This window comes from Oncorhynchus nerka, linkage group LG24 (assembly GCF_034236695.1).
Source record: "Oncorhynchus nerka isolate Pitt River linkage group LG24, Oner_Uvic_2.0, whole genome shotgun sequence".
NCBI classification, from domain to species: Eukaryota; Metazoa; Chordata; class Actinopteri; order Salmoniformes; family Salmonidae; genus Oncorhynchus; species Oncorhynchus nerka.
The window spans coordinates 86563605-86587452 of NC_088419.1; the positions used below are offsets into that span (position 1 = coordinate 86563605).

The window sequence follows — 23848 nt, forward strand, 5'->3', positions numbered from 1 at the left end:
TTTGGTATAGTCAGTCTGGACCCGGGCCCAATGTTCTCCACTGCTGACGTGACTGGACAAATTAGTGTTAAGTCAGCAAATATATTCAAACTGCTTGTGGGACATTGAGAAGTATTAGGACTGATAGCCTTGACTGTCACAGGCACTAACCACTTCTGAAAAGGTGACAGCACATTTGGCTGCTATTTGCCAAAGAGAGAAAAAAAAAGATCTACAAATTTCACCATGGGGCATTTTGATCTTTAATTCATACGGGATGTGGGGAATGTACGTATATATGGGTTGTTCACATCTCAAAATAGTCTTTCTGACCTGAGAAAACACTGTATGGAACATCTCACGCCATCCCTTCTCAGACAGGAGTTCTTGTCATCAACACTGATATATTTCATTTTTTTCTTCTTTTTCAGGGGTCTCAGTCACTCGTCATTGACAAGCCATCCATTCATACAGAATTAAGGAGGAACAAGTCTTCACCACTTTTGTACAACCCCAAACCCACTTCTGTGTAACCGACTAGCCGTACACCCTAAATATTCAATGCGACTGCTGGATGTGTTTTATGCAGACAGAACCTGACAGGCCTGAACCGATGCCAAGGTAGATATGAAAGCGAGCACTGTCTGTCTGTCAAACCCAAAGCAGGAAGTAATCAACTCCCCTTCCTCCTCAGGGCTCCAGCTGAAAGCCATTAACCTAAACAATGCCATTCTTCTACTGTGGGCTATTTAGAAACAAAATATACTTAGGAGCATTATCATAACCATTTGAGGGGTTCTAAATGATCTCTTCTTCTCCGTGCTGTGCTCATTTAGATTGCACCTTGTTCGGTTGTTGGCTTGGCTGGGAGAATGTAGTGTAACTGTGGTACTTTATGAGGTAAATGGTTCAATGTTTACATCCCAGACTTGATTATAATATAGCCAACTATGATTACACATCTCTAATCCTATTATCTTTTGTTTCAGGAATATAATGAGAAACATACTCTGACAGAAAGCATTTACAAAATCTAAATTCATGCAACTATTTCCGTATGGTATGCAATTACAGTAAAACCTATAGTAAGGCTCTAAGGTACTTCTCAGAGTCCAAACTATGCAATTATTCTGTATTGTTCTGTGTGATCTCAAAGTAATACAGCAAGTCTAGAGGTTACATTGTACAGTTTAATGAGCATGAATACATTTTGCTACATACATCAGCGTACCATATGAAAATACTTTTGTTTGTTGCTGAGGCATTTTGTTTGTTGCTAAGGCAATTTGTTTGTTGCTAGGAAAATTTGTTTTTTTTTGCTAAGGCATTAGTTTAGGCTACAGTCAGCACAACATACTGCATTTCAACTTAACTATACAATGACAAACCAGAAAACATGTACTGTCGTGTAAAAAAGTAATCTTCATTTAAAATCTGCAATATTACAGGCAGAGGTATATAAAAACAATACACTGGCACAAAAACAAAGCAAGGTAAAATCTATATATACACCATTCTGTTTTCATTGGAGTAGTAGTGTGCGCTTGTCAGGGGATGTGAGACATTACAATCTTGTAATAGTGTGTCAGAATGTCTAATAACGAAGGTACTGTATACTGTCTATCTGCCAGTCAGTCCGTCCTTCCGCTCGTCTGTCTGTCTACTGCATAGCGATCATCCACACAGGGACGATGGCGTCGGGGAATCCTTCTTGTTTCTCCACAGCCAGGACCTTCAGGCCGGCCTTAAAGATGATGTCCTTCATAATGTCCAGGTGACGGATGATGCTGCTGTCGATGGGATCCAGCTTGCAGCCCTTCCGGGCCATGTTGTCCTTAATGATGATAACCCCGTTGGGCCGCAGACTCTTCTTACAGCGCATCAGGAACTGCATCAGGTCCCTGTCCGTCAGGTGACCTGGAGATGGGACAGCGCAACACAAGACCCACCAATCAGAGAAAGGGAGAGTCTGTCTGTCTGCCTGCATCTGTCTGTCAAACTTATTTTAACTATATAGATTTTATCCACCCATACTTTTTCTCTGAGATCTAGAACCTAAGATTCGTCCTCTACCTCGAGTTGTCTTATATAACCTGCCCTACACAGAAAGTGACAGGGCTCACCCTAAGCATGACAGGGCACACCCTAAGCATGACAGGGCACACCCTAAGCATGACAGGGCACACCCTAAGCATGACAGGGCACACCCTAAGCATGACAGGGCACACCCTAAGCATGACAGGGCTCACCCAATGAGCGTGACATGAGGAGGTCCCCTAACATGGCAATATAAACACAACCTGAAATATCCCTTCACTGAAAAATCAATGCTGGTCCCTCCTAAAATAAGACTGGAATTGGGCAGAGTTCTTCATACAGACACTTTTAACTGCTGTTGACTGACAAGGAGCTCTGATATCTAATGCCTGTATGTTGCTGTAATGTCAAATCAACATCAAATCAAATGTTATTGGTCACATACACATGGTTAGCAGATGTTATTAAGAGTATAGCCAAATGCTTGTGCTTCTAGTTCCGACAGTGCAGCAATATATTACTTGTTAGATCTAACCATTCCACAACAAATACCTAATACACACAAATCTTATTAAGGAATGGAATATATAAATATAATTATTAACTGGGTGGTTCGAACCCTGAATTCTGATTGGCTGAAAGCTGTGGTATATCAGACAGTATGCCATGGGTATGACAAAACATTTATTTTTACTGCTCTAATTACGTTGGTAACCAGTTTATAATAGCAATAAGGCACCTCGGGGGTTTGTGATATATGACCAATATACCACGGCTAAGGTCTGTCCTAGAACTCTGCGTTGTGTCGTGACTAAGAACAGCCCTTAGCTGTGGTATATTGGCCATATACCACACCCCCTCAGGCCTTATTGCTTAAATATATGGATGAGCAATGTCAGAGTGGCGTAGGCTAAGATGCAATAGGTAGTATGGAATACAGTATATACACTGCATGTTGCTTTAATGTGACGTTCTACATACGGAGGTACTCACACTTACTGAATGTAAACAACCTCATATGGAAAAGACACAGGAGATGAGAGGTCAAAACATGAAAACATCACAAACATGACGCACACACGCTATCAGACACAAACACACACGTAGATCAGAGAGTGAGTCTTACATGCACACCACTGCATCCAGACGACATCATATTTCCTGGAGGGAGGTGTTAGCTCCTGCAGGTTGTAACAGTAGTATGTTTCTATGCGGTCAGCGTCGTCTCCTAGGTACTCCTCATGGGCATGGAGCAGAAAGGCCTCAATCATGTCACACATCTCCATGGTCTCAAAGATGGGCAGGAGGACACCTTTAGATACCCGCCCAATCCCACAACCACAGTCCAGGGCACACTTAGTGTCAGCTTTACCAGGACCCTGTTTGAAGAATGGAATGATACACAAGCATGTACACATTGGTAAATAGACACACTACAGTAATGTAACAGATATTTTCAAATCCTTCCGCACAGGAAAAGTATACGCAAACATCAGGCTACCTGGCGTCCTTTGCTAGGATCACAGTAATACATATTCTTTTTTTCTATACCAGATGTCTGGCCTCTGTAACCCAAAAGCCCAGAGAGAAGAAACAAGCACCATACCTCAGGGTAATGACACTATGAACTTTGACCTTACATCGAAAACAAAAAAATTACTTTGCTTGATTCATGCTCATTTTAACTTCTTTGCATTTTGTACTCTGACCTCACTCCTCTCCCTCTCTTCCCTGAGGAATGAGGGGGGCCCCAGTCCGTGATTCGGTGAAAGATGGGGCCCGGAGGAACTCTATGGTTGTTGGAGGATGCTTCCTGGTTTGGTGAATTACTGCCATATTGCTCACATAGCTTGTTCTTCAGTTTAACCTGGTTGCATTCTACATCTCCCCACTGTGTTAGGTTTTAATGGAGTTGTCAGGATTAGAATCCAGACTCTGCACAGTAGAGTTTTAGGAGACCATGGAGTATGACTGAAACATAGTGTTCTCTTCCTCTGTCTAAGCTAAGGATGTCCTTATACAAGAGAGCAGTTGAGCAGTACATGGAACGACGTACTATGAAATGTACATATGTCTAGTACTATGAAATGTAGCCAGCTGTATAACGTTTCGGGTGACCCTAATCTAGGACTGTGCCAATGTTTAGTTTCTGATGGAGAACCATACTTAGGCAGCCTGTTTTCCCACTGTTAGTTGTGGGTAGTTGTTGTCTCTGATTGAGAACCATACTTAGGCAGCCTGTTTTCCCACTGTTAGTTGTGGGTAGTTGTTGTCTCTGATGGAGAACCATACTTAGGCAGCCTGTTTTCCCACTGTTAGTTGTGGGTAGTTGTTGTCTCTGATTGAGAACCATACTTAGGCAGCCTGTTTTCCCACTGTTAGTTGTGGGTAGTTGTTGTCTCTGATGGAGAACCATACTTAGGCAGCCTGTTTTCCCACTGTTAGTTGTGGGTAGTTGTTGTCTCTGATTGAGAACCATACTTAGGTAGCATGTTTTCCCACTCTTGTTTGTGGGTGGTTATTTTCCGTTTCAGTGTTTTCACCATACGGGACTGTTTCGGTTTTCCTTTATTCGCTTGTTCGTTTGTTTTCTGTGTTCTGTGAAATAAACATGACGAACACTTACCACGCTGCATATTGGTCCGATATTTCCTACTCCTCCTCAGAAGAGGAAGACGACAACCGTAACAGTGTGAATTGGAACATTTTCCTGTCCTGCAAAGCATTCAAAATGTAACGAGTTCTTTTGAGTGTCAGGGAAAATGTATGGAGTAAAAAGTACATAATTTTCCTTAAGAATGTAGTGAAGTAAAAGTTGTCAAAAATATAAATAGTAAAGTACAGATTCCCCAAAACAGTGCTTATGTAGTACTGTAAAGTGTTTCTACTTTTAAGTACTTTACACCACTGCTAACGTGTATGTTACCTATATGCATCATTGTGAAAGTCCCCTGCTTTACCGCCCAGCGAGGAGTAAAGCTATTCAAGGATATTTTTCTTGTGGCTTATTAAATGTAATAAATGAAATGGCAGATTATCATAGTCTGGAATGAGTTCAGAACTCTACTGCTAAGGGGAGGTGCAGTAGACAGGTATAGACCAGATCAGAACTCTACTGCCAAGGGGAGATGCAGTAGACAGGTATAGACCAGATCAGAACTCTACTGCCAAGGGGAGGTGCAGTAGACAGGTATAGACCAGATCAGAACTCTACTGCTAAGGGGAGGTGCAGTAGACAGGTATAGACCAGATCAGAACTCTACTGGCAATGGGAGGTGCAGTAGACAGGTATAGACCAGATCAGAACTCTACTGCTAAGGGGAGGTGCAGTAGACAGGTATAGACCAGATCAGAACTCTACTGCTAAGGGGAGATGCAGTAGACAGGTATAGACCAGATCAGAACTCTACTGCCAAGGGGAGGTGCAGTAGACAGGTATAGACCAGATCAGAACTCTACTGGCAAGAGGAGGTGCAGGAGACAGGTATAGACCAGATCAGAACTCTACTGGCAAGAGGAGGTGCAGTAGACAGGTATAGACCAGATCAGAACTATACTGCTAAGGGGAGGTGCAGTAGACAGGTATAGACCAGATCAGAACTCTACTGCTAAGGGGAGGTGCAGTAGACAGGTATAGACCAGATCAGAACTCTACTGGCAAGAGGAGGTGCAGGAGACAGGTATAGACCAGATCAGAACTCTACTGGCAAGAGGAGGTGCAGTAGACAGGTATAGACCAGATCAGAACTCTACTGCTAAGGGGAGGTGCAGTAGACAGGTATAGACCAGATCAGAACTCTACTGCTAAGGGGAGGTGCAGTAGACAGGTATAGACCAGATCAGAACTCTACTGGCAAGGGGAGGTGCAGTAGACAGGTATAGACCAGGTCAGAACTCTACTGGCAAGGGGAGGTGCAGTAGACAGGTATAGACCAGGTCAGAACTCTACTGCTAAGGGGAGGTGCAGTAGACAGGTATAGACCAGATCAGAACTCTACTGGCAAGAGGAGGTGCAGTAGACAGGTATAGACCAGGTCAGAACTCTACTGGCAAGGGGAGGTGCAGTAGACAGGTATAGACCAGATCAGAACTCGACTGCCAAGGGGAGGTGCAGTAGACAGGTATAGACCAGATCAGAACTCTACTGCCAAGGGGAGGTGCAGTAGACAGGTATAGACCAGATCAGAACTCTACTGGCAAGGGGAGGTGCAGTAGACAGGTATAGACCAGATCAGAATACTGCCAAGGGGAGGTGCAGTAGACAGGTATAGACCAGATCAGAACTCTACTGCCAAGGGGAGGTGCAGTAGACAGGTATAGACCAGATCAGAACTCTACTGCCAAGGGGAGGTGCAGTAGACAGGTATAGACCAGATCAGAACTCTACTGCCAAGGGGAGGTGCAGTAGACAGGTATAGACCAGATCAGAACTCTACTGCCAAGGGGAGGTGCAGTAGACAGGTATAGACCAGATCAGAACTCTACTGCCAAGGGGAGGTGCAGTAGACAGGTATAGACCAGATCAGAACTCTACTGGCAAGAGGAGGTGCAGTAGACAGGTATAGACCAGGTCAGAACTCTACTGGCAAGGGGAGGTGCAGTAGACAGGTATAGACCAGATCAGAACTCTACTGGCAAGAGGAGGTGCAGTAGACAGGTATAGACCAGATCAGAACTCTACTGCCAAGGGGAGGTGCAGTAGACAGGTATAGACCAGATCAGAACTCTACTGCCAAGGGGAGGTGCAGTAGACAGGTATAGACCAGATCAGAACTCTACTGGCAAGGCTTCCCTTGCAGTAGACAGGTATAGACCAGATCAGAACTCTACTGGCAAGGCTTCCCTTGCAGTAGACAGGTATAGACCAGATCAGAACTCTACTGCCAAGGGGAGGTGCAGTAGACAGGTATAGACCAGATCAGAACTCTACTGGCAAGGCTTCCCTTGCAGTAGACAGGCATAGACCAGATCAGAACTCTACTGGCAAGGCTTCCCTTGCAGTAGACAGGTATAGACCAGATCAGAACTCTACTGCCAAGGGGAGGTGCAGTAGACAGGTATAGACCAGATCAGAACTCTACTGGCAAGGCTTCCCTTGCAGTAGACAGGTGTGTGTGTGTGTGTGTTATCAATAATGAGAACTACACCAGATATGACTATCAATAATGAGAACCACACCAGATATGACTATCAATAATGAGAACCACACCAGATATGACTATCAATAATGAGAACCATACCAGATATGACTATCAATAATGAGAACCACACCAGATATGACTATCAATAATGAGAACTACACCAGATATGACTATCAATAATGAGAACCACACCAGATATGACTATAAATAATGAGAACCATACCAGATATGACTATAAATAATGAGAACCACACCAGATATGACTATCAATAATGAGAACCACACCAGATATGACTATCAATAATGAGAACCACATCAGATATGACTATAAATAATGAGAACCACACCAGATATGACTATAAATAATGAGAACCACACCAGATATGACTATCAATAATGAGAACCACATCAGATATGACTATAAATAATGAGAACCACACCAGATATGACTATAAATAATGAGAACCACACCAGATATGACTATAAATAATGAGAACCATACCAGATATGACTATAAATAATGAGAACCACACCAGATATGACTATAAATAATGAGAACCACACCAGATATGACTATAAATAATGAGAACCACACCAGATATGACTATAAATAATGAGAACCATACCAGATATGACTATAAATAATGAGAACCATACCAGATATGACTATAAATAATGAGAACCACACCAGATATGACTATAAATAATGAGAACCACACCAGATATGACTATAAATAATGAGAACCATACCAGATATGACTATAAATAATGAGAACCATACCAGATATGACTATAAATAATGAGAACCACACCAGATATGACTATAAATAATGAGAACCACACCAGATATGACTATAAATAATGAGAACCATACCAGATATGACTATAAATAATGAGAACCATACCAGATATGACTATCAATAATGAGAACCACATCAGATATGACTATAAATAATGAGAACCACATCAGATATGACTATAAATAATGAGAACCACACCAGATATGACTATAAATAATGAGAACCACACCAGATATGACTATAAATAATGAGAACCACACCAGATATGACTATAAATAATGAGAACCACACCAGATATGACTATCAATAATGAGAACCACATCAGATATGACTATAAATAATGAGAACCACACCAGATAGATATGACTATAAATAATGAGAACCACACCAGATATGACTATAAATAATGAGAACCATACCAGATATGACTATAAATAATGAGAACCACACCAGATATGACTATCAATAATGAGAACCACATCAGATATGACTATAAATAATGAGAACCACACCAGATATGACTATAAATAATGAGAACCATACCAGATATGACTATAAATAATGAGAACCACACCAGATATGACTATAAATAATGAGAACCATACCAGATATGACTATAAATAATGAGAACCATACCAGATATGACTATAAATAATGAGAACCATACCAGATATGACTATAAATAATGAGAACCACACCAGATATGACTATAAATGATGAGAACCACACCAGATATGACTATAAATAATGAGAACCATACCAGATATGACTATAAATAATGAGAACCATACCAGATATGACTATAAATAATGAGAACCACACCAGATATGACTATAAATGATGAGAACCACACCAGATATGACTATAAATAATGAGAACCATACCAGATATGACTATAAATAATGAGAACCATACCAGATATGACTATAAATAATGAGAACCACACCAGATATGACTATAAATAATGAGAACCATACCAGATATGACTATAAATAATGAGAACCATACCAGATATGACTATAAATAATGAGAACCACACCAGATATGACTATAAATGATGAGAACCACACCAGATATGACCGTTAATAGCCTAGTTTCCATGTAACACAAATCCCCATTCATGTAAGTACAGTACACACACACAGGCACGCACACACGTTGACCCTCTCCAGTCTTGTGGACCAGGTGTAACATTGGGGATTAATGTCTGGGGCTCTGGACATGAGGGTGTTGTTACAGAGCCGGCCTGGCAGAAGGTCAAGATGACCATTAGTGACATGATGTGTTCTGGGCAGAGGTACAGCTCCCTTTGTAGATGAGAAGGGATGGACTCATGGGAGAAGGTATTTTTATAGCAGAAAGATGATGCATTTCATGTCATAAACAGATACTGATACAAATATCAACTTGGGTTCTGTAACACACTCAGGCTCCAAGGTCACTACCACTCAGTTTTCAACCAAGTCAGAGGTGTCATTTCAGTGACACACGTGTAATGTAGTGTAGACTTACAATAAACCTGCTCAGAAAGTTCCTGGAGCCTTCCAGGTCGATGTGGGAGATCTCAACGAAGTCTCCCATCATCCCCTCCTCTGACGGCTCCACGTCCTCGTAGAACTGCTGCGCCTTGTAGTAGAAGTACTTCTCCCCTTTGATTTTCTCGCAGGTCACTGCGAAGAGCTTGACTGTGGGATACACACACACACACACACACAACTGATTGACCTTTTTCCATGGCCATAGTCAAGTGTCATTGTCATGTTATGTCTGTGTGAATAACTCTTCACCACACTACTGGGGAAGAGGACAAAGTCACGCAGGAGGAACAGGTGTGCTGAAGAACAGAACAGGACACTGGATCACTAACTATGGATAAGAGCTGATGATCTGCCCGAGAGACGCATGACGATAATTTGATTATAAGTCTAAAAATAAGGGTGTTTTCCAACCGCATGATCAGCTGTGGTATGGAGTAAGAGGACTACAGGTATGTGATCTAAACAATATATACGTTGGGACTGTATGCACCCAATGCTTTGATTATAAACTTTTACTGTTCATTTTGGTATTCAAGCGCATGACCTTTGACACTGGGGTTCTACTTTTTTCTCACCAGTTAGTAAAATGATTCTATATGTGTCTATTTGTTTTGTAGGTCTTGTTGAGTACAGTATTTCCAGTGAGAGGGACCTTTGGTTAAAACTAGAAGAATCGGCAGACATTTCTCTGGGCTTAGGTGACAGGTGGGGGTCAGGGTGTGGGTCGGGGTGGGGGTCAGGGTGTGGGTCAGGGGGTGTGGGTCGGGGTGGGGGTCAGGGTGTGGGTCGGGGTCAGGGTGTGGGTGTGGGTCAGGTGGGGGTCAGGGTGTGGGTCAGGGTGGGGGTCAGGGTGGGGGTCAGGAAGTGGGTCAGGGTGGGGGTCGGGGGAGGGCCGATGCATTTGTCAGCTGGAAACGTGTCACGGCAAAATTTATGGCAACATGATGCAACAACCGCACTCTCAGAGTCCCTGATGTCATTATAAAGTAATTTGCTTCCAATTGGACTCACGCCACAATGCTAAAAGGCACCCGACAGGGAAGAGGTCAAGGAGTGGGAAAATCCACTCCAGACAATCAGAGGTTAAAACCAAGGAGAAGAAGCCAATCAGAGGTTAAAACCAAGGAGAAGAAGACAATGAGAGGTTAAAACCAAGGAGAGGAAGACAATGAGAGGTTAAAACCAAGGAGAGAAAGACAATGAGAGGTTAAAACCAAGGGGAAGAAGACAGAGGTTAAAACCAAGGGGAAGAAGACAATGAGAGGTTAAAACCAAGGAGAGAAAGACAATGAGAGGTTAAAACCAAGGAGAATAAGACAGAGGTTAAAACCAAGGAGAAGAAGACAGTGAGAGGTTAAAACCAAGGAGAGGAAGACAATGAGAGGTTAAAACCAAGGAGAGGAAGACAGAGGTTAAAACCAAGGAGAGGAAGACAATGAGAGGTTAAAACCAAGGAGAAGAAGACAGAGGTTAAAACCAAGGAGAAGAAGACAGAGGTTAAAACCAAGGAGAGGAAGACAATGAGAGGTTAAAACCAAGGAGAAGAAGACAGAGGTTAAAACCAAAGAGAGGAAGACAATGAGAGGTTAAAACCAAGGAGAGGAAGACAGAGGTTAAAACCAAGGAGAGGAAGACAGAGGTTAAAACCAAGGAGAAGAAGACAGAGGTTAAAACCAAGGAGAAGAAGACAGAGGTTAAAACCAAAGAGAGGAAGACAATGAGAGGTTAAAACCAAGGAGAGGAAGACAGAGGTTAAAACCAAGGAGAGGAAGACAATGAGAGGTTAAAACCAAGGAGAGGAAGACAGAGGTTAAAACCAAGGAGCGGAAGACAGAGGTTAAAACCAAGGAGAGGAAGACAATGAGAGGTTAAAACCAAGGAGAAGAAGACAGAGGTTAAAACCAAGGAGAAGAAGACAATGAGAGGTTAAAATCAAGGAGTGGAAGACAGAGGTTAAAACCAAGGAGAAGAAGACAGAGGTTAAAACCAAGGAGAATAAGACAATGAGAGGTTAAAACCAAGGAGAAGAAGACAATGAGAGGTTAAAACCAAGGAGAAGAAGACAATGAGAGGTTAAAACCAAGGAGAAAAAGACAATGAGAGGTTAAAACCAAGGAGAGGAAGACAGAGGTTAAAACCAAGGAGAGGAAGACAGAGGTTAAAACCAAGGAGAATAAGACAGAGGTTAAAACCAAGGAGAGGAAGACAATGAGAGGTTAAAACCAAGGAGAAGAAGACAGAGGTTAAAACCAAGGAGAAGAAGACAATGAGAGGTTAAAATCAAGGAGTGGAAGACAGAGGTTAAAACCAAGGAGAGGAAGACAGAGGTTAAAACCAAGGAGAAGAAGACAGAGGTTAAAACCAAGGAGAAGAAGACAATGAGAGGTTAAAACCAAGGAGAAGAAGACAATGAGAGGTTAAAACCAAGGAGAAGAAGACAATGAGAGGTTAAAACCAAGGAGAAGAAGACAATGGGAGGTTAAAACCAAGGAGAGGAAGACAGAGGTTAAAACCAAGGAGAGGAAGACAATGAGAGGTTAAAACCAAGGAGAGGAAGACAGAGGTTAAAACCAAGGAGCGGAAGACAGAGGTTAAAACCAAGGAGAGGAAGACAATGAGAGGTTAAAACCAAGGAGAAGAAGACAGAGGTTAAAACCAAGGAGAAGAAGACAATGAGAGGTTAAAATCAAGGAGTGGAAGACAGAGGTTAAAACCAAGGAGAGGAAGACAGAGGTTAAAACCAAGGAGAAGAAGACAGAGGTTAAAACCAAGGAGAATAAGACAATGAGAGGTTAAAACCAAGGAGAAGAAGACAATGAGAGGTTAAAACCAAGGAGAAGAAGACAATGAGAGGTTAAAACCAAGGAGAAGAAGACAATGAGAGGTTAAAACCAAGGAGAGGAAGACAGAGGTTAAAACCAAGGAGAGGAAGACAGAGGTTAAAACCAAGGAGAATAAGACAGAGGTTAAAACCAAGGAGAGGAAGACAATGAGAGGTTAAAACCAAGGAGAAGAAGACAGAGGTTAAAACCAAGGAGAAGAAGACAATGAGAGGTTAAAATCAAGGAGTGGAAGACAGAGGTTAAAACCAAGGAGAGGAAGACAGAGGTTAAAACCAAGGAGAAGAAGACAGAGGTTAAAACCAAGGAGAATAAGACAATGAGAGGTTAAAACCAAGGAGAAGAAGACAATGAGAGGTTAAAACCAAGGAGAAGAAGACAATGAGAGGTTAAAACCAAGGAGAAGAAGACAATGAGAGGTTAAAACCAAGGAGAGGAAGACAGAGGTTAAAACCAAGGAGAATAAGACAGAGGTTAAAACCAAGGAGAGGAAGACAATGAGAGGTTAAAACCAAGGAGAAGAAGACAGAGGTTAAAACCAAGGAGAAGAAGACAATGAGAGGTTAAAATCAAGGAGTGGAAGACAGAGGTTAAAACCAAGGAGAGGAAGACAGAGGTTAAAACCAAGGAGAAGAAGACAGAGGTTAAAACCAAGGAGAAGAAGACAATGAGAGGTTAAAACCAAGGAGAAGAAGACAATGAGAGGTTAAAACCAAGGAGAAGAAGACAATGAGAGGTTAAAACCAAGGAGAAGAAGACAATGGGAGGTTAAAACCAAGGAGAGGAAGACAGAGGTTAAAACCAAGGAGAGGAAGACAGAGGTTAAAACCAAGGAGAAGAAGACAGAGGTTAAAACCAAGGAGAGGAAGACAATGAGAGGTTAAAACCAAGGAGAAGAAGACAGAGGTTAAAACCAAGGAGAAGAAGTCAATCAGAGTATCGAACCAAACATGTCAAGAACTTCCAAGACGCCTCAAGTCAGGTGTTCACTTGGCCGAGTAATGTTTGAAGGTCACATGGCATCAGATGGTATTCTGATACAGTATTGGTGTGCACACTCGGGACGCCTACAGGAGAGAGGGATAAGTATAGTAACACGGTCAAGATGGCACAGAGGACGGGAAGACTGAGTGTGAAAGGTGTCATTCTGCCAGTCAAATGCCATTTTACGGCCAACTTCCCCTATCATCACCCACAATTAGTTCACCTCATTAGTGAAGGTAAAGAGTTTCCAAACTCTGTGACCTTTCATCTGTTTGGACAAACGTCTCCTTCACCAAAGGACTGAATTTCAAAACCAAGAGAATGTCAGAGGTTTACACACCAATTTACATGCAATTAGGGAATTGTTTGACAAGGTAACAATCTGTCATTCTGTCCCTGATCAAGGCAGTTAACCCACTGTTCCCCTGAACAAGGCAGTTAACCCACTGTTCCCCTGAACAAGGCAGTTAACCCACTGTTCCCCTGAACAAGGCAGTTAACCCACTGTTCCCCTGATCAAGGCAGTTAACCCACTGTTCCCCTGATCAAGGCAGTTAACCCACTGTTCCCCTGAACAAGGCAGTTAACCCACTGTTCCCCTGAACAAGGCAGTTAACCCACTGTTCCCCTGATCAAGGCAGTTAACCCACTGTTCCCCTGAACAAGGCAGTTAACCCACTGTTCCCCTGAACAAGGCAGTTAACCCACTGTTCCCCTGAACAAGGCAGTTAACCCACTGTTCCCTGATCAAGGCAGTTAACCCACTGTTCCCTGATCAAGGCAGTTAACCCACTGTTCCCTGAACAAGGCAGTTAACCCACTGTTCCCTGAACAAGGCAGTTAACCCACTGTTCCCCTGAACAAGGCAGTTAACCCACTGTTCCCCTGATCAAGGCAGTTAACCCACTGTTCCCTGAACAAGGCAGTTAACCCACTGTTCCCTGAACAAGGCAGTTAACCCACTGTTCCCCTGAACAAGGCAGTTAACCCACTGTTCCCTGATCAAGGCAGTTAACCCACTGTTCCCTGAACAAGGCAGTTAACCCACTGTTCCCCTGAACAAGGAAGTTAACCCACTGTTCCCCTGATCAAGGCAGTTAACCCACTGTTCCCCTGAACAAGGCAGTTAACCCACTGTTCCCCTGAACAAGGCAGTTAACCCACTGTTCCCCTGAACAAGGCAGTTAACCCACTGTTCCCCTGAACAAGGCAGTTAACCCACTGTTCCCCTGATCAAGGCAGTTAACCCACTGTTCCCCTGAACAAGGCAGTTAACCCACTGTTCCCCTGATCAAGGCAGTTAACCCACTGTTCCCCTGAACAAGGCAGTTAACCCACTGTTCCCCTGAACAAGGCAGTTAACCCACTGTTCCCTGGTAGGCCGTTATTGTAAATAAAAATTTGTTCTTAACTGACTTGCCTAGTTAAATAAAGGTTCAATAAATAAACAAATAATGACTATGAAACTCTGACTGTCATGAATCAAACACCTCTTGACATGACACAGTGCTTACGCACTTCACATGCCATTGATGGGGCTATTCCTGGACAGGTTAGTTTGACCCACTGAAATCTCCAAGAAAATGAGGAAATCAAGGGTGCAGTCATAAATTCACTCTGGCGATCATCTCCGATTTCAGAGCACTCTCATATGATTGTGCCAGAGTGCAGAAGAACTGATATATTCACGAGAGCTCAACACCAGTTGAATACGTTGTTAAAAAAAAGTAATTACATTGTTGCCAGCAGCACAGTTACGGCCACCAATGCTCTGGATAACATGAAAACAGCCTAACCAGCTCTACTAGGGCGAGTAAAATGGTCAGAGTGAGGTTGTTCTCTCAGTTGTGTCTGGAAGTAGCTAGCCAGCTAGCCAACGTTAGAGAGTTAGCTTGGGTGCTTGACTGCCGTAGTGAGGTCAGAACTCTAGGATCAACCCTACTCCTTGGCCAGAGTATCCAGTGTGTTCTCTGAATTCTCCGAGAGCAAAACGCTCTGAATTTACAAATGCCCAGAGCGCACTCTGGTACTCCAAATTTAATTTGCGAACACACCCAAGGCCACTGGACGTACAGTACGAGTATCCTGCCTACACAGTTAGCGCTTCTCTCTCTTTACTATATCATCATGCATTGAGATGCATAGGTTCCACCTCTTGTTTAATCATGATAAATGGTCAGGATGCTGGGATGGTCAGTATGGTTAGATGGTGGGAACATTTTCAACTGATTATAGGACCTGAAATCAGGGTACACCGAGGTGATTGTGAGAGCTATTGATTAGATGAGAGCTATGGATTAGAGTAGGTGCTTGATTGCACATTCTCTCTGTTCTAGGAGCTGGCCAGTATGGTGCCATATCAGACAGCCAGAAAGCACATAGTGTAGTTGGATAATTGGTTTTTATTAACGCAGGGAAGTCCCATTAACACCAGTGTCTCTCATATAGCATATTCCCACATAGATCATGTACAGCCTACAGTACAAACTGTATCTCTGCATGCATGTTAAGACTGATTTAACCCTCAAAAGTACACACATGCTCTAACACACCCGTTCCCCCTCACTTTGCCCAGAGCCCGATGAAGGCGGTTGGTGGTGCCCCTGTCCTTACCCAGGGGGATCTGCTCCAGCAGGTACAGGAAGCTGGCGAAGAACTCCATCCTCAGGCTGTGGTGCAGATGGAAGGACAGGCTGTGGCGACACATGGACACATCTGTGTTCTTCCAGCGGTCCCGATGGGCCTGGTGTAGGGCTTGGAACTCCATGTTAGGTGGAGAGCTTGGAGACACCACTGCCCTTTTTGTATCTTCCAGGCTCATTCTTGCCTTGTCTGTATCCAGCGCAGTGTCCATCGCAGAGATTCAGTGTGCGTGAACCGGATGGTCTGTGTGTGTGTGTGACCTAGTGTGCCTGTGGCAGTGTCTCTGCTCGGTGTCCAGTCCAGTCCAGCGAGCGAGCAGTGTGTGTGAACCACACTGTTTGTGTGACCAAGTGTGAAGGTGTTGTTGCTTCTGCTGTTGCTTCTGCGGTGCTGCTATATCTGTGGGTCTGGGGTCCCCTGGTACCTTCTCTGGCAGCAAGGGATCGGCTGTGATCCCATCTTGGGGCAGTGCTGAAAGCTGCACCCCGGCTGCAGGCACGCAGAGTGGCATCCGAGCTTTCAACCCACAAATACCAGCAGCACACAAGATACGTTCTCCCTGCCCCTTACAGCCATATAATGTAGCAGTTATTTTTAGCAGTCTTCTCATGTTTGTATCTATGCATAGCCACAGTGTTCTTGTCTTTGGATGCCTAAGTTACAAAGTGATAGGTCTGCAAAACGTATGGTAGACCATACATGCATTCACTCAACAACATGTGAATATTTCTACCTATTTAAAGCGTTGAATGGAGACATTTGGACTTAGCTGTGCCTATGCACATGATAAGGCATGGCCAGTCTGTAAATAGTCAGACGCTGAAGCTTTGCCCTAGCCTCTCAGTTTTAGTAGTCGCTGCACTTCTGGTTCAGATATGTGTCAGGCTTATGGTTCAAGAATCTGCTTTGGTCATATGTCTCCAGGGAGATCCCCAATGCGTACGTGCCACTATGTCACTACGCTCAATCAACATTTCAGATCACAAAAAGAAGCCCTTGTGAGTGTTCACGTACTGTACACACACAAACTGTGTGGTCATCGTACACAGCCTTTAACGACCTGGATGTTGATGTACCATGCTCTGTGGAGGAGACCAGAAACAGCACAAGTCTCCATGGGGTCGTTACATCTCAAGAAGCACCAGAAAGAGGATTTCAACACCGACCATCTCAGATTGTTCTGCAATTGTTTCTGTAGTTAGTAACAGATGTGATTAGCATTCCTGAAACATTATTTTGTTTAAATATAATTAGATCTCTGAGAAATTAAGCTAATTGATTGCACCCAAATCGGCCATTTCAATTAATAGAAGTCAGATAATATTCAATAAATAGACTACCCAACATCCAATTTGGATCTAACTTCTTCCTACCAATGAGTAAGACATGAAGAAAAAATCAAAGCCACTCACGAACCCCACACACCCGTCCCACCCCAGCAACCAGTATACATGATCAGTTCTCTATGTTTAAGCAACTGTATGAAGCTGGGGCTTGTAACAAAGAGATCTTCTGTTGAATCTGACAATTCATCTTGATGGTTGAACAGTCGTCTCAAATAAAACTGTGAAGGATCTCGGCGTGACTCTGGACCCTGATCTCTCTTTTGACGAACATTTCAAGACTGTTTCAAGGACAGCTTTTTTCCATCTATATAACATTTCAAAAATCAGAAACTTTCTGTCCAAAAATTATGCAGAAAAATGTATCCATGCTTTTGCCACTTCTAGGTTAGACTACTGCAATCACTATTGTCTACTTTCCGGCTAACCTGATAAAGTTTAGCCGGAAAAAAATGTGATCATATTACTCCAGTGCTAGCCTCTCTACACTGGCTTCCTGTTAAGGCAAAGGCTGATTTCAAGGTATTACTGCTAACCTACAAAGCATTATTACATGGGCTTGCTCCTACCGGTCTTTCTGATTTGGTCCTGCCGTACATACCTACACTTACGCTATGGTCACAAGATGCAGACTTCCTTATTGTCCCTAGAATTTCTAAGCAATCAGTTGGAGGCAGGGCTTTCTCCTATAGAGTTCCATTTTTATGGAATGGTCTGTCTATCCATGTGAGAGACGCAGACTCGGTCTCAACCTTTAAGTCTTTATTGAAGACTCATCTCTTCAGTAGGTCCTATGATTGAGTGTAGTCTGGCCCAGGAGTGTGAAGGTGAACGGAAAGGCTCTGGAGCAACGAACCGCCCTTGCTGTCTCTGCCTGGCCGGTTCCCCTCTCTCCACTGGGATTCTCTGCCTCAAACCCTATTCCAGGGGCTGAGTCACTGGCTTACTGGTGCTCTTCCATGCCATCCCTAGGAGGGGTGCATCACTTGAGTGGGTTGAGTCACTGACATGATCTTCCTGTCTGGGTTGGCGCCCCTCCCCCCCGGGTTGTGCCGTGGGGGAGATCTTTGTGGGCTATACTCGGCCTTGTCTCAGGATGGTTGGTTGGAGATATCCCTCTAGTGGTGTGGGGGCTGTGCTTTGGCAAAGTGGGTGGGGTTATATCCTGCCCGTTTGGCCCTGTCCGGGGATATCGTCGGACGGGGCCACAGTGTCTCCCGACCCCTCCTGTCTAAGCCTCCAGTATTTATGCTGCAGTAGTTTATGTGTCGAGGGGCTAGGGTCAGTCTGTAATATCTGGAGTATTTCTCCTGTCTTATCCGGTGTCCTGAGTGAATTTAAGTATGCTCTCTCTTTTTTTCTCTCTTTCTTTCTTTCTTTCTTTCTCTCGGACCTGAGCCCTAGGACCATGCCTCAGGACTACCTGGCCTGATGACTCCTTGCTGTCCCCAGTCCACCTGGTCGTGCTGCGGCTCCAGTTTCAACTATTCTGCCTGCAGCTATGGAACCCTGACCTGTTCACCGGACGTGCAGAAGACAGCAGGAGCGGTAGAGATACTCTGAATGATCGGCTATGAAGAGCCAACTGACATTTACTCCTGACGTGCTGACCTGTTGCACCCTCTACAACCACTGTGATTATTATGATTTGACCATGCTGGTCATCTATGAACATTTGAACATCTTGGCCATGTTCTGTTATAATCTCCACCCGGCACAGCCAGAAGAGGACTGGCCACCCCTCATAGCCTGGTTCCTCTTTAGGTTTCTTCCTAGGTTCTGGCCTTTCTAGGGAGTTTTTCCTTGCCACCATGCTTCTACACCTGCATTGCTTGCTGTTTGGGATTTTAGGCTGGGTTTCTGTACAGCACTTTGTGATATCAGCTGATGTAAGAAGGGCTTTATAAATACATTTGATTTGATTGATTGATTGTAGTATTGTTTTTTCATACAATGTAATAATGTCTCGAGATGTTTTTTTTCTATTCAGAGAAATTAGTAATTCCATTCGCTTGCATTATTTACCTTAAAGTAGTGTGAAAGTACCCGAGTTTGACCACTAGATGCCGGTGTTCCAACTAAGCCACCACACATCCATTTTGATTTATTTTCCAGGCCTACCACTGTGGTGTCGTCTGAAAACTTGATGATTGAGTTGGGTTGAAACATTAGGTTGCTAAGAGATGGACAAACTGAATCGCTTTCATGGAGGACTGGCTTAAATTGTGAGGATGACCACACAATTTATTTTCATAATAAGCCAAATCTATTGGTTTTCTACCCAAAGTTGCAAAGGAAATATTGTGATCTATTTAATAAAACACAAGATACCAGCAAAATGGTTTTTAAAAAAGTGTGACGGTATAGCAGGAACAGCGGCATCTAGTAGTTAAAACCTGATACTTCCACAATACTTTATGGTAGATAATGCAGGTGACTTCAAATATTAATTTCTCTGGACAGGGGAGAAAAAAAACATCACCAGATTCACAAGGAATACATTACTTAGTATGGAGAAGCAATACTCCAAGCCACAGCTTCATATTACTTGTCATACATAAAGAACTGATACTGTATATTGGTTGTTGGGGTATAATGTGGAACTAAATTTATTGAATATTATCTGAATTCTATAATAAATCCTATGAATTTATAGTTTCTTCCAAATTGGATGTTGGGTAGTCTACTATATTTATTGAATATGATTTGAATCTGATGAATTAAAATGGCCAATTTGGGTGCAATCAATTAGCTTAATATCTCTGAGATCAAATTAAATTTCAACAAAATAATGTTTCAGGAATGCCAATCTTTCTTGTTTCTAACTACAGAAACGATTTCAGAATACTGAGATGGTGGCCCAAATGACATGGAATGACTCCATGGCCAATCCTATGAGAATGCCTGCATGATCAACAGTATCAAAGACTCCTCCTTAAATACTCTACTACATAGATTTTACAGTAAGCTCGTGTTGCCCAGCACATAACCTTATTACAGCACATTGGGAAACTATAGCCCCTCCTTTCACTCAAACACTTCAAAACATGGATTACTTCACAGTAAAATATCTAGTGTAGCGCAATGCCCAGTACATTCTATTACAACCAGAAAACAGTTATGTGCCCGCCATGAGACGCATTCTAATTTTAGAGTGATGACATCACCCGTCACTTTGGAAGGCTAGCTTAAAATGTTGCTCTGACAAGCAAATTCACTTTTGAGTGAAAAGTGCAAATTGGGTAATACAACTTTCTGTCCCTTAAAGACATGTCAATATTAATGACCTGTTGACTACAGACTGTATGCCAATTCAGACTGTTGAGGTGATATAGGGCTTGCAGTGTATCTCAACTATATCTCACATATTTTCTGTACCCTTCATACACTATGTGCAATCATTATTGATTATCTGTGGACTACTTTCAGACTGTTGAATTGTTATACAGTGTATCTTAAAAAGGGTTGGAGGCATCCATTTCAGTGCAATAGTCACATAAGGAAATTTATATAAATAAATTAAGACATTTTAATATATTTTAGTTTACTTTAAATTAATTGTCCCTAGTACTGAGCTGTTAGGCCTAAATAATGTTTAGCCAGTGAACTCAAGGGAAAGTTCACATATTTACACCCTGACCTGTAAGGTCCATAGTCAATGTCACCTGACCCTGTGACCTTAGATACCAGACTCTTCTATTGGGACATCCATCATGTTTGCTACAGCACTATAAAAAGACAGTCTAAAACAGCCTACCAATCAATCACAACCGTGCTTCTACACTTGCATTTCTTGCTGTTTGGGGTTTTAGGCTGGGTTTCTGTACAGCACTTTGAGATATCAGCTGATGTAAGAAGGGCTATATAAATACATTTGATTTGAACAGTCTCAAGGCAGAATTAGAAAAGGTTTGAAAATGGATCACTTGCTGGTTCCAAGAAAGAGGGTCTCCGATTGGAAGGGTGGCAGGTAGCCTAGTGGTTAAGAGTGTTGGGCCAGTAACCGAACCGACTAGGTGAACAATCTGTGCCCTTGAGCAAAGCACTTACACATAATAGCTTATGTAAGTCGCTCTAGATAAGAGCATCTGCTAAATTACTCAAACGGATAATTTCAACAATTAAAATGGTTCCTGATAGGAAAGCACTAAACCAAGTCCAACAAAAGAGTGAAATTGAAGAATCTGACTATGTCATAACAGAGACCGCATGATTGATGTCATGTTGTTCCTGCTTTAGGTCCCTGGGACAACACTTCTTAACACTGGACAACAGATCTGCTAAACCCATTATACACAGTTCTCCTCCAGACCTACAGATGGCGATAGGGTGCTCTCTGGCCGGCATTTCAACGTTCTATGCATTTGCCGCTTTGCATGCTGGGAAGGGAGTCTCACCCTAGCAACAGCAAGATTATAAACGATGAGAGTTCTCAATTTGAGCTAGGTAACCGTTTGACAATTCAGACGTTTTGTTTACATTTACAGTGAAATAAAATAAAATTAAATGTGAGTTTTCCATCATTCCCGAAATGGACAAACTGCAGGCAGAAGATGCACGGTACTTGAAAAGGTAACGTTAGCTAGCCAGCTGTGGCTAGAAAACAGATGCTGATGTTTTGACAGCTGTGACTGATATGTGACGTCGTGGCTCATAATGTATTTTGAAATTATTATTATATATATTTTTAAATACATACTTGGTGTATTTTGAGTGCATTCTTTACAGGGACAGTTCACATTAATCAACGTTTTAGTAAAAGTGCCGGTTTTAGTGCCAGCCGGCTAATTTTCAACCGCAGTCCATGAGCAGGTTATTAAAAAAATGACAAAAACAATACATACAAACAATGAGCACCAACAGAGCAACACAGGACAAGCTACAGACACGGAAAGCGGCAATAAACAGCTAGGGATTATGTTCACAAGTCTGATTGGTCTTTAGCCATGTCTTAATGTTTTTTTGTGTAAAGGCGCGATAGGTGTTGCACTTGTGTGTGTCTGATGGCAGTGTGTTTTGAGGTATTCAAGCTTACTGTCTAGTAGTGTCTAACGATTTGGTGGTTGGAATTGAATGTTGTAAATCAAAACAGGTTTATCATCCAGATCTTCATCATCATTATCAATTGCTTGGTCATTTCTCTCCATCCATAGGAAAGTAAAACGGGGGAGTTTGGATGTCCACCCGACAGAGAAAGCCCTCGTTGTTCAGTATGAGGTGGAGGCGACTATCCTCGGCGAAATGGGGGACCCGATGGTTGGAGAACGCAAGGAGTGTCAGAAAATGTAGCTAAGCATGGGTCTAATGTAACGTTAGCGAATTACCTATGAAAATTAGATTAGCGTTGAAGTTGTTGTTTTTCCAGTCACTCTCACCTGAACAGTACGTAGTAATGGGTCGTTCGCAAACGAACGGATCTTTTTGGTGAAAGTCGGGAACCAAATTACATCCGCGAAAGAGCCGTTCATTTGGCTCCCTGATTTGCATACTGCTACTACTGCTTTTTTAGTTTTTCTGTAGATAAATTACAAATGAATTAAATCCTCATTGCATAAACAATAAATAGTGGCTAGAGCGCGTCAAATCTTGTCCACGCTAAAAAAAAAATCAGTGCGGAACAATAAAACGTACTTTTTTGGCAGATTATCTAATAAATTGGCCAGGTGAAAATGTATTTGAAATCGCATTTCACGATCAGGCATAATGGTAGCCTACATTTTGGTCTTTACATTGAAGATTAGCAATTGTTTCATGGTTCTAGATTTTTAAGCATTTTGAACGAAGAACCGTTTGGGAGCATGCTCTTTTACAAAATAGAGCTAAATGAGCCGGTTCACAGAAAATATTCGAATGCCCATCACTACTGAACAGGTCCAATGTTTTTTTTTATACATACCATGTTCACCACGAAGTAGAGTCCCAGGGGAAACACTGACCAAAATAGTGGTCATTTCCTACCCTGTTACACAATGCTTTAGCTTGATTTGTTGGGGCTTGATCTGTATTTTTTACTTTAGTTTATTTGGTAAATGTTTTCTCAACTCTGTCTTGAACTGCACTGTGGTTAAGGGCTTGTAAACATTTGATTTTGCCTTAACAAAAGATAAAGTTGAAAAGTTGGAAATAGCTTTTTTTTGTTTCTAAGAAAATTGCTCAAAATATGTATTTTCTATTCACAGCATCCGCCTTAAAAGCTTAAACGCCAACACAGACATCACCACCCTGGCTCGCAGGGTGGTGGAGGAATGCAGGCTCATTCATCCATCTAAACTTCCAGAGGTGGAACAACTGCTGTTCTACCTGCAGAACCGCAAGAAGCCAGGTAATGGTTACATCATGGTAACGCCTGGTCCTGACAGGCTGCAGTTTCAGGCTGAATGACTCATTATGTAAATACACGTTCATCATGCTGACTAGTGTCTTTCCTGTGCTGTCCTGCACCTCACAGACAAACAAGAGAAACATTCGCCCAGAGACCTCACACCATTTGAGGGGATGGAGGTAAGGAGAGCGTCAAATATCTGTGTGTGTGTGACAGTGTGT

General features: G+C 42.7%; 2 protein-coding genes and 1 long non-coding RNA gene across 5 annotated transcripts in view; 2 read left to right on the forward strand and 1 right to left on the reverse strand.

The window, feature by feature from the left end:
• LOC115108690 (uncharacterized) overlaps positions 1 to 19231 on the forward strand; it is a 74601-nt gene extending 55370 nt beyond the window's left edge. Inside the window, exons 3-4 of the long non-coding RNA XR_003860380.2 lie at positions 411 to 600; positions 18704 to 19231. This is a non-coding gene — a long non-coding RNA (uncharacterized LOC115108690). The remainder of the gene's footprint in view (positions 1 to 410; positions 601 to 18703) is intronic.
• ntmt2 (N-terminal Xaa-Pro-Lys N-methyltransferase) lies at positions 1156 to 16500 on the reverse strand. The gene is made up of 4 exons (XM_029633294.2): positions 15933 to 16500; positions 9470 to 9642; positions 3143 to 3395; positions 1156 to 1896 (listed from the first exon to the last, which is right to left on the reverse strand). The coding sequence occupies exons 1-4, from the start codon at positions 16171 to 16173 to the stop codon at positions 1640 to 1642; spliced, it is 924 nt and encodes a 307-aa protein (XP_029489154.1). The 5' UTR covers positions 16174 to 16500; the 3' UTR covers positions 1156 to 1639.
• A 2460-nt stretch (positions 19232 to 21691) lies between the features above and the next one.
• kifap3a (kinesin-associated protein 3a) overlaps positions 21692 to 23848 on the forward strand; it is a 47712-nt gene continuing 45555 nt past the window's right edge. For 2 of the 3 annotated variants that reach the window (XR_010460952.1, XM_065009243.1), the window contains exons 1-4: positions 21692 to 21877; positions 22459 to 22590; positions 23485 to 23627; positions 23754 to 23806. Coding sequence is in view for 1 of the 3 variants with exons in the window: in XM_065009243.1 (XP_064865315.1) it covers positions 21837 to 21877; positions 22459 to 22590; positions 23485 to 23627; positions 23754 to 23806 (369 nt within the window). In the remaining 2 variants the exon portion in view is untranslated. The remainder of the gene's footprint in view (positions 21878 to 22458; positions 22591 to 23484; positions 23628 to 23753; positions 23807 to 23848) is intronic. The other variant, XR_010460953.1, reaches the window with a different exon arrangement.

What these genes read in the sequence shown, in the direction of transcription:
- ntmt2 (XM_029633294.2), bottom strand. Translation starts at nt 16,173, where the DNA reads ATGGACACTGCGCTGGATACAGACAAGGCAAGAATGAGCCTGGAAGAT. An exon ending in ACTTTCTGAGCAGGTTTATT is followed by an intron (nt 3,396 to 9,469) that starts GTAAGTCTACAC and finishes TTCTTCAAACAG; the next exon opens with GGTCCTGGTAAAGCTGACAC. An exon ending in CTGGATGCAGTGGTGTGCAT is followed by an intron (nt 1,897 to 3,142) that starts GTAAGACTCACT and finishes TCCCATCTCCAG; the next exon opens with GTCACCTGACGGACAGGGAC.